The sequence below is a fragment of the Myxine glutinosa genome, chromosome 11 (assembly GCF_964187855.1).
Source record: "Myxine glutinosa chromosome 11, kmMyxGlut1.1, whole genome shotgun sequence".
Classification (NCBI taxonomy): domain Eukaryota; kingdom Metazoa; phylum Chordata; class Myxini; order Myxiniformes; family Myxinidae; genus Myxine; species Myxine glutinosa.
In genome coordinates this window covers 87,865,527-87,876,684 of record NC_136271.1, presented here as the reverse complement: position 1 = coordinate 87,876,684, position 11,158 = coordinate 87,865,527, and the positions used below count along the sequence as shown (strand labels likewise).

Here is an 11,158-nt window from a genome sequence, read left to right as displayed (position 1 = left end):
TAAGCTTGTCGCCATGGGAACCAAGGCCTTCAGGATCATTGGAATCTCTTACGATAAAGCTGAGCCTATGGGCCTATCATACGCCATCACAGACAGGTCGGTGGTCTCTCTGTCTTATTCCACCTCCTTTTTAGTCTTGTACCCTCTGCCTTTTCCGTGCTTTGTCCAACACCCCCCCCCCCCCCCCCAGGTTTCTGCAGACTGCACGCGGTTCACCATCAACCAACGCCCTTCTGGTGAAACTCCCAAATTTCAGAATCACTCATGGTCACCACTCATTCGGTCCTCTTTTCCCCACATGTGGAACCACCTCAGATCATCTCAGATCATCCCCAATCCAAAACAATGATCTTTTCTACCCCCATTAACCCCCCCCCTCCCCCTCCCCCAACGTGGGCAGTTTCACCCTTCTGCTGCAAGCCCAAAATCTGTGTCAAATAGCCTTTTAAAATTAGTCATAATTTTCAGCATTTAAACGTAACAGTGGCAATTTCTAAATGATTAACTATAATAGACCTTATGCATATGACGTCACACACCCTTAGAAACGGAAGTTTGCCCTCGCTCAGAGGGCAAGCGCACGCAACGCGATGCACGATAGTCACGACTAGAAACTTCTACGTTCACGAAAACATAAACATGGTAAATTTCTGCTGCGTTTTTGGGTGTTCTAACCGTAGCAATCGCGACAAGGACGTGTCCTTTTACTGTATTCCCACAGTGTTGGAACCTCAAGGCGACCATGCAGCAAAACTGTCAAAAGAATGGAGAGAAAGATGGCTGTCCAACATCAAACGCAAGGGGTATGAACCGGCGAAGTCATCACGAGTTTGTTCCGAGCATTTCGTTCCAGGTATGTGTGTAATGCCGACTCGAATTTCGTTGTTTGAATGTCATAAAAAGTGTTTTCGATGCCTTAATTGTGTACCAATTTGTCTGAATTGTTTAAGTATGAAAATTATGAAATTTAAGGAAAAATTAGACGAACTGTCTAAGTGTATGCCAAAGTGGCAAGCCAGGCATGGTAAAACATAGCAAGTCTAAAATTAGCTGCGTTGGAACAGAAACGCTAAAACAGACGGCTCATTCATTCATGCTCTGAATTAACTGAACGTTGGAGAGGCATGTGGTGATTGTTATTTCCACTAGTAACCAGTGATATTAGTGGTAATCTCAAGCTTTGGAATTGCAAACTTTTTAATTTTGAGGATTCCAACAATGTTAGTAGTTAACTAACAAGTAACTTTACGACAGTCGACAGTCCAAGTTATGTTATGACCTGTCTGTCACATCAACATTCCTTGCACCAGCTTGATAGACATTGTTTTTTAAATGATTGCCATCATAATGGAATAACGTTAAGTCATATCCTCCTCTTTACTTATCCAGAGCATGTGCATGACGTAAAGAAGTGCTGAATATTAAGCGTACAGGAGTTGACATGTGACTTAACTTCACAATCATGCTAAAATTAGTGACTCATCAAATTATCTTGAGATATACTTCATGGTGAAGAAACTAATCAAAATAAGGTAAGTGAAGTCCAGTATTTACTGTATGTTATACCTTTACATAACATACATTCCCTACCAATTTGACATAATTTTGTTCCACTTTTTTGTCTCACATTTTACAGGAAAGCCAGCCCACCTACATGATATCGCCAACCCTGACTGGGCACCTACACAGAAGATGGGCTACACCAGCTGTCACTCCTCTTCAGTGTCAGCGTTTCACCGATATGAGCGATCACAGCAGCGTAACAGGAAGGCAGACAACATGGCTACTGCAGCAATACTGCTAGAACTACACAATGCAAGTCCTGAGCAGTGCCCCATTCATGAGCAGATTCCACCTGTTGGAGGGACTGAAACCCAAACGGAACTGTCTTTCAGGGACATTCGTGCACTGGAAAAAAAGGTGGAGGAACTACAGAAGGACAATATTGCCCTCAGAACTCACGTGTGTGACCTGGAAGAAAAGATAAGAGCAACAGGTCTGCAGGAAGAACACTTTCAGAACAACGATGCAAAACTCCGATTTTACACGGGACTTCCTTGTTGAGCAATTTTTTTGCCACTCTTCACGTTTACATCATGTGCTCTCCCAACGTGTAAAAAACTCACCAAGTTTGGTCAAGTGCTAATGTTCCTCATGAAGTTGCGATTGAACATTTTTGACGAGGACCTAGTTTACAGATTCGGAGTCAGCCAGTCAACTGTTTCACGAAACTTCCACCGCGTTCTCGATGTAATGTTTGTAAAGACTCAGTCGCTGATACACTGGCCCAGTCGTGACGCTCTACGTCTCAGTATGCCGTCATCGTTCAGGAAATTTTTCAAGAAATGTGCAGTTATTATTGACTGCACTGAAGTGTTTATGGAGCAGCCGTCCGATTTACTGGCAAGGGCACAAGTGTGGAGCAACTACAAGCACCATTCAACTGTAAAGTTTCTAATTGGTATAACACCACAGGGCTCATTGTGCTTCCGAAGCAAGGGTTGGGGAGGAAGGGCAACAGACACTGAGATAACGGAAAACAGTGACCTCATGAATAAACTGATGCCAGGGGATCTTGTGCTTGCCGATCGCGGTTTTCTTGTTGATGAGTACTGTGGAATGGGGATGGCCAAGGTGAAGGTGCCCCCATTCACCAAGGGAAAGAAGCAACTCGAAAAAGTACAAGTTGACTGGAGCAGAGAACTTTCTTGTGTTCGGATCCATGTTGAACGGGTAAATGGAATGGTGAAACAAAAATATACTGTACTCCAAAATCGCATTCCCATCACACTGATCAATGATGGGACATCGCCAGAAGCAACTGTGAACAAAATCGTACAAGTTGCGTGTGCTCTCGTAAATCTTTGTCCAGGAGTAGTTCCCATGGACAGATTATCATGGAAGTGTTATTTTATGGATCAACAGTATTGCCTTATTAGTGATTCACATTGTTAAATACGCACATGAAACAAAACAAAATGACAAGTAATATAAAGTTGCAGCAGTTTTATTGTCACAGTTGTGTCAGCTTTAAAACATATGTACACGTATAATGTGCAGCTTCATTTATTGTTCACAAAAAATATGTAGTGTATAAATTTCTACAGAAACATTTCAAACATTACTATATCCATTGTTACTTCACCAAAAAATAATTTTTATGATTCATTCACCATGTGGAATTAGTTGACGCAGTTAGTTGACGCAATTAGTTGCGATCGCAGTTGACTCACAAATGTACGCGTCGTCAGGGCCTTTGTTTGCCCTCTAAGATGGCGTCGCGATTGGTTGTTAGGTGCTTCGTGACGTCAATGCATTAGGTCAATTGTTGTGGTCCTGGATGCAAATCGGACTCACCGAAATACAGGAAATATGAGAAATATCAATGGATGAGAGGTGTCGCGTTCCTACCATTTCATGTTAATACAAGTGAGCGGAGGCACACAGTAACACATGTCGCGGTGTCACGTTCCTACCATTTCATGTTAATACAAGTGAGCGGAGGCACACAGTAACACATGTCGTGGTGTCGTGTTCCTACCATTTCATGTTAATACAAGTGAGCGGAGGCACACAGTAACACATGTCGCGGTGTCGCGTTCCTACCATTTCATGTTAATACAAGTGAGCGGAGGCACACAGTAACACATGTCGTGGCGTCACGTTTCTACCATTTCATGTTAATACAAGTGAGCGGAGGCATACAGTCACACATGTCGCGGCGTCACGTTCCTACCATTTCATGTTAATACAATTGAGTGGAGGCATAAAGTCACACATGTTGTGGTGTCACATTCATACCATTTCATGTTAATACAGGTGAGCGGAGGCATAGTCACACATGTCGTGGTGTATGTTCCTACCATTTCATGTTAATACAAGTGAGCGGAGGCATACAGTCACACATGTCGCGGTGTCGCGTTCCTATCATTTCTTGTTAATACAAGTAAGCTGAGGCATACAGTCACACATGCACAATACACACACCTCCTTTTACCAAATCGATACATAAATCTCGTATAATTTCCCTTGTGGTCCTGGTACCAAACAAACAATATATTTATAACAGTCCTCACAGCTCCTACTCCCCCTCCCAAAATGATTAATGGTAAATATCATCATTTTAAAAGTACATTTTAAAACTTATCCTGTGCATTCAGAAGCCCCAGATATGACCTAACCATCGCTGATAAGAAGAGCACCAAACCAGGTATGGTGTCTTCCTCAGGGAATTCTGCCTTGTACATCTCGCTCTTAATTCAATAATAGCTAGCATAAGCTTTTTGTATTCTGATGTCATGAAGTCGGCCTTTGGCGCACAGCATCATCTTTCCAATTGCAGACGTCCATTAAATAAACTAGATGGTATTCATAGAATACTTACCCTGCACAGTCTTGAGGACTTGGTGTGAGCCAACTCTTGTTTTTAAAAGGTTATTTTTTCCTTGACCCAATATGGCTGCCAGAAAGTGACGGATGACGTCACTTTTAGCAAACTATATTTTCCATGGGTAGTTGATCAATTAGTTAACGTTTCACATTGATCGGTTAAGCGGTTTCAGAGAATAGGATTTTCAAAGATTTTCACTGGTTGGGGGTCCAACTGGTTGGGGGTCCAACTGGTTGGGGGTCCAACTGGTTGGGGGTTTCAGGTGTGTGAAGTTTCATGTTGATTGGATAAGGTTAGTTTTTCTGTCCAAGATGGCTGCCAAACCATGTGACATGACATCATTATTTACACACTATATGCAGCATTGGTGTTTGATGATACTTGGAAAGTTTCGTTTTGATAGGTTAAGCTGTTTCAGAGAAATAAATTATTCCTTTTTGCCCTTTGATCCAACATGGCTTCCAGACCATATGAGGTGTGACTTATGTGACAACCTCGCGATATCTCGCGAGGAATATCTCGCGAGATCACGGCGAGGTCACGTCTTTTCGAAGCTGTTCCATGCGCTCACGCTTTCGAAGCTAAGTGATCTTTCTCAATTGTGTTTTTGTCGAGACGGTATCTATCTTTCGGTGTATGTACCAATAGCGTATCTTTTGGAAAATTTTCGTTGCTAATTTTTCGTACATGGATACACAATCGTCGGTTAATGCGTATCGAGTATTCTGAGGCCTAGTACTCGTAGGCTTGGCTACCGTACCGTCTCCGACCTTGTGGTTTTGTTTTTCTCTCAGCGATTCGACGAATGCGCTGCAATTATTTTCGTTCTCTGTTTCGTCCCAGTCGGTCACCCCATACCTCCTTGGTTAATATCTCTACTCAAAAAAAAAAAAAACCCAAAAAGATATTTCCTTCCCAGGTCTTATTCGTTTATTTGTTGTTCTTTTTTGTTCGTTTGTTCTTCGTTCGCGATCACGCGATGACGTGGTTAGAAATGTATAATCTCTCCCCTGAACAACTATTTTCTCTCATATATTATAACACCCTTTTCTTCTTTTCCTACAAAAGGATGCTTTCGTCTTGCTCACCAAATCTATTCATTCCAAAAAATATATATAATACCATCTCTTACAGTGCCTCCTTTCTACATTCCCTAAACTATCCAGAACTCCACCCCTCCTTCAGTGTCCTCAAACGTATTTTTGACTCGAAGGTCTCAAACTCATTTTGCAAAAAATGTTCGTTTCCCATGAATCATACACTTTTCAAAATCCAATCTCACCCCTCCCCTCCAAATCCTCCCCATCACCCATCCCTTTCAAATCTCCCCCCTTGCCCCTTCCCTCCCCTCCCTCCTAAACTCCCCCCACACCCCTCCCCTCCGAGACTCTCCCTCGCTCCTCCCCTCCTAGACTCCCCTTTCACCCCTCCTCCTCAAAGCATCCTCCCTGCTTCTTCCCCCTTCCAACTTTCACCTTCATCTCCCCCAACCTTCTGCCTCGCTCTTCCCCCTCCTCAAATAACACCTCACTGTGCCTCACCCAATCTCCATCAAACCTTTTGTCTGCCCCATTCTTCCCTTTCTCCAAGCTATTCTGAAATCTCTGAAATCGCTGACACACCTTCAACAGCTCTCCCTACCTCTTCCTCCTCTTCCACATCTTACCCTACCCCTCCCCCCCCTGTTCTGGACCCGATGCTCCCCCTTCCTCTTCATTAACGGTATGGACCTCAAACATCCGGGGCATTCGCTCAAACTTGACTGATCTCTCCATACAGGTTGCTTCTGACAAACCAGATGTGATCTGCTTAACAGAAACTTTCCTCCTTCATGATGTCTCTGATGCCTTGGTATCTCTCCCAGGTTACTGCCTCCTCCGGTATGATAGACCTGAGCCTCGTCCTGGAGGTGGGGTTGCTATCTTTATAAAAAAACTCTTCCTCACTCGCCCTCCACTGCCCTCTCTCCACCTCACCCCCAGGAATACCTTTGGCTACGGCTTCCCCTTCGCTCCCACCTTTTGTTCATATGTGTGTTGTACCGTCCACCAAACAGCGACGACTCCATCTACATCTCGCTGTCTGATAATATGGACCAACTTCTATCTACCCATCCCAACTCTCTCTTCCTCATATGTGGTGATTTCAATTGTCACCATGCCAGTTGGCTGGGTATGGGTACCTCTCTCACCAGCCATGGCTCTTCAGCAAAGGACTTCTGCGACTCACTGGGACTGACACAATCTGTCAATATCCCGACCCGGATCTCAGTCAACGGAGCATCTTCTCTTCTGGATTTGGTTATGACAAACTTCCCTGAAAATGTCTGCTGCTCTTCTTCTGCTCCAATCGGCTCATCTGATCATGTGCTTGTCAAAGTGGACATCTCTCTGACCATTCTCAGAGAGCCTCCTCAGCGTCGACGAGTATGGCATTTCACACAGGCCAACTGACACGGTCTTCAAGCAGCCATCAATCATCTGGACTGGTCTCCCATCTCTACCGCCTCTGACATCAACTCATCCTGGGAATTCTTTCAAAGTAAATTGCTCTCTCTCATGCACAGATTTATCCCATCTCGTCTTCAGTTGTCATACCCTTCCTCCCGTCCATGGTACACGGAATCTTGTGGTGAGGCTGTTGCCCTGAAACAACTTGCTTTCGTTTCCTGGAAAGCAAATCCAACGGAAGGAAATCTCATTTCCTTTCACAAAGCCCGAAACAAGTGTGTGTCCACCCTCAGGAGAGCCAGGAAACAATATCTCACCGTTCTCAAGACCGAACTCTCTTATCTGTCTCCCTCTTCCAAATCCTGGTGGCATCTGGTCAAATCTGTTTCTGGTGTTTGTTCCCCCTCCATCCCCTCCCTCACCTCAAACGGCTTAACGGCTGACTCCGCACGTGAAAAAGCTGAATGCCTCAACTCTGTGTTTGCCTCTAAATCTTGTGTCCCAAACCCATCCCTCTCTGTACCCACCGTACCCAGTCGTACCCAGCTGCTCCTGGACTCTGTGTCCTTTCCTCCTGACAAGGTGGAAAAGTTTCTGTCAACCCTCGACTCTGATTCTGCAACTGGTCCTGACGGCATCAGCCCACGGGTCCTAAAATCATGTGCTTCCGCTCTTTCACTCCCTCTTTCTGTTCTCTTCACCCTCTCTTTTGCTCAAGGTCATCTGCCATCTGCTTGGAAATCAGCCAACATCACCGCTTTGCACAAAAAAAGATCCCAGCAACTACAGACCAATCAGCCTTCTCCCAATTATCAGCAAAGTCATGGAATCCATCATTGCTTCAGATATGAAATCTTTCCTCTTCTCCAATGGCTTGATCTCTGATCATCAATTTGGTTTCAGACCTGGTCACTCTACTCTGGACATGCTGCTTCTGCTTTCTCAACAATGCATGGAGGTCCTCAACGCCAAACAGGAAATTAGAGCCGTCTCCCTTGACATTTCACGTGCCTTCAATACGGTCTGGCACCCTGCTCTGCTCACCAAACTCTCCTCCTTTGGTATCCATGGAAATCTCCACGCATGGCTGGCGGACTTCCTCTCTGGTCGTAGTCAACGTGTGGCCCTGAATGGCTTTCTCTCATCTCCTCTTCCTGTTCAGGCTGGAGTTCCCCAAGGTAGTGTTCTGGGCCCTGTGCTTTTTCTGGTCTTCATCAATGATCTCTCTGACTCTCTTGAAAATCCTCTCTATCTCTTTGCTGACGACTCTACTCTCTGTCGCTCCATTCCTCATCCCTCCGATCGGCAGTCTGCAGCCTCCTCACTCTCTGCAGACCCGGACAAAATCACAGACTGGGCAAACAAATGGAACATGTCTTTAAATCCTGATAAATCTCACACTCTTACGATGTCTCTCCGAAAAGACAGACTGGAAAACCCTGCCATCCACTTTCTGAATAATCCTCTCCAAGAAGTTCTGTCACTCAAGCTTTTGGGTCTCACTATTTGCCATGATCTTTCCTGGGAAAACCACATTTCAAATCTGGCCTCCAAAGCCAGTCGCCGACTGGGCATCCTCTGTCATGCGAAGTCCTTCCTTGGCACACCTGAGCTCCTCACCACATACAAGGCTTTCATCCACAGCTCTATGGAATACTGCTCTCCCCTCTGGTCTGGTGCTCCTGCCTCACACCGAGCTCGTCTTCACGCTGTTGAAACCAAAGCTTTCAGAATCATTGGAATCTCCCGCGATAAAGCTAACTCCAAGGGCCTTTCACTCACTCACCGCAGGCAGGTTGGTGGTCTTTCCGTCTTCTACCGACTCCTCTCTGGCCTTGCCCCCCCCAGCCCTCTCTGGGCTCTGTCCCCCAAATATTCCTACAGGTCGCACAAGATCTGCCTGCAACCATCTTATGGTTAAACTGCCAAAATCAAGACTTTCTGCTCACCTTCACTCCTTCATTCCTCTTTTCTCCCACTCCTGGAACAAACTCCCTCACTCCCTTCAATCCCACTCCACCCTCCAGGTCTTTAAAACAGCTGTTCACCACCATCTTTTATCCTCCCCCATCCAAAACCTTGATCTTTTCTACCCCCGCTAATTTCGGTCCCCTTGTGTTTTATACTTCTCCCACACCCCCCCCCCCTTCCCACGCCGCCTGCCCCCAAGCCCTCTCCCTCCCACACTTCTCCCTGCTCTCAAATGTTGTGGTTGTGTGCTTCCCCTTCTCTCCCCATCTTGTCTTCCGCTCCCTCTTTTTGTATATTTTGTTTGTCTGGTTGATTTGTTTGTGAAATAAATGTTAGCTCTTTCACGAGCCTCGATTCAGTATACATACATACAAAAAAACCAAAAAAAAAAAAATTGTATCCCCAAGGCTTGGGGAACATGTTTGAAGGTTCTCGATTTGTCCAGCTGTTCTGGAGAAGAGGCTTTTTTGAAGGTTTTAGGTTAAATCCAATATGGCTGCTAGACCATGTGACCCGGGATTTATTTGTGGACACCCTATATTCCCCAAGGCTAGTAGATCATGCGCATGAAGTTTCACATCGATCTGGTCAGCCGTTCTGGAGAAATGCATTTTTAAAGTTTTTGTTATGTTGAAACACACATGGCAGCCAAACCACGTGATCTATGATGTCATCAATTTAATTATTATGACCAAATTATCTCTAGATGACCCTAAGTAAATTTCATACTGATCGGATCAAGCGTTGTACTTGTCGAATTATCACATCATAATGAAAGCAACCAATGACATCATCATTAACATATCGATCTCCATGGGAAGTACTTAGCCCCCTGCCTTGCTTGCCCCCCTGCCTTGCTTGGCCCCCTGCCTTGCAAGCCACGTTTCAATTTTTTTTCCATGGAGGCGGTTTCGGAGATAGAGGTGCAACGTTTTTCCAAGATGGCGTCTGAACCACGTGACCTATGATGTCACAATTCTCATTAAAAATTCTACATGAGGAGGCGTTACTATGGTGAAAATTGCGTGTCTATCCGACCTACAGTTGCAGAGAATTTTTTTTTTTTCCATACTGATGTTCATTTTCATACTGAGCGCTTTGCATCATACTGATTTTCATACTGATTTCACGTATATTAATATCCTTCCTTAAAGTATGCCAAAGTTATATTGTCAAACACTTTTTTGCAGAAAGTTGGAGTTTAATTTGTATTTTGGGAGCCGAGTCTTTTGGGTTTGATAAGTGGCTGGATTGTCGCTCTATTGCACTGAACAGAAGCTGTGAAGTGATAAAAAAATGTTTCTGTCTGCCAGCTCATTAGCTTAATTGGCAAAGCAAGAGACTAACGCAGCATGCAAAATGAATATAACTTTCAGTGGAAAGTGAAAATGAAAAAAGAAAGAAATTCCAACATGTAAAATGTATTCCATGCACAGAGAAAGGGGGCATTCCCTGAAAGTGAAAATGAAAAAAGAAAGAAATTCCAACATGTAAAATGTATTCCATGCACAGAGAAAGGGGGCATTCCCTGAAAGTGAAAATGAAAAAAGAAAGAAATTCCAACATGTAAAATGTATTCCATGCACAGAGAAAGGGGGCATTTCCTGAAAGTGAAAATGAAAAAAGAAAGAAATTCCAACATGTAAAATGTATTCCATGCACAGAGAAAGGGGGAATTTCCTGAAAGTCAAAAGCTCACACGAAGCGGCTCATTAGCTGAAACTTCATTCGACACCCTCTCAAATAAAATCCTCAAATTGATTTTCCTGAAATGTGAAGACAGATAAACATTGCTCACAAAGCAAAAAGGGATAAAATATTGAACAGCTTTCCATTTTCATGAGGTGTGGTCTTTCATTTGTCGTTTGTTGTGGTCTTTCACTTTCAGGAGACGGATCCTCACCCTTACAGAGCTGCTTAATGTATGTAGGAATACCGGCTGCCCATGGCACTGCAGACACATGGGTTGGGCGAATGTCTTTACCTAAAGAGATTCTGCACGCACCTGCAAGTGCACCTGTGCATGAATGCACCTGCGTGTGCAATGTGCATGCTCACTCCCCTGCATTCGTGCACGCCAGGAGTGTATTATGCTTATGAAGCAGCCTTCCAAATAAACAATTCTCCAATTCTACTCCAATGGGATACGCGCGTTTCAATAATGAACCATATACCTGTATACCTGAGTCATTTCTGCTTCCTTTTTTCGAGGAATTGGATATTAAACGAAGCCGTGCTGGAACTGCCCAACAGCTCACTTGCTTACCTGCAAAAGGTAGTTTCACTGACACCAAGCAGGTGGCTTCAACCAATGAATCCAATCACCCGAATGGGACCAAATGACCTT

The 11,158-nt window shown here is 44.4% G+C and overlaps 1 protein-coding gene across 2 annotated transcripts; it reads left to right on the top strand.

Annotated features, from left to right (window-relative positions):
* Nucleotides 1-543: 543 nt before the first annotated feature.
* Nucleotides 544-3,049, top strand: LOC144888311 (THAP domain-containing protein 11-like). 2 transcript variants are annotated; one of them, XR_013620904.1, is made up of 3 exons: nucleotides 544-642; nucleotides 722-853; nucleotides 1,637-3,049. XR_013620904.1 is itself a non-coding variant. In XM_078765970.1 (2 exons), the coding sequence occupies exons 1-2, from the start codon at nucleotides 640-642 to the stop codon at nucleotides 2,062-2,064; spliced, it is 642 nt and encodes a 213-aa protein (XP_078622096.1). In that variant the 5' UTR covers nucleotides 574-639; the 3' UTR covers nucleotides 2,065-3,049. The 2 variants fall into 2 exon arrangements, 1 of the variants encoding a protein (XP_078622096.1); XM_078765970.1 differs by having other exon boundaries at nucleotides 574-853.
* Nucleotides 3,050-11,158: the final 8,109 nt, after the last annotated feature.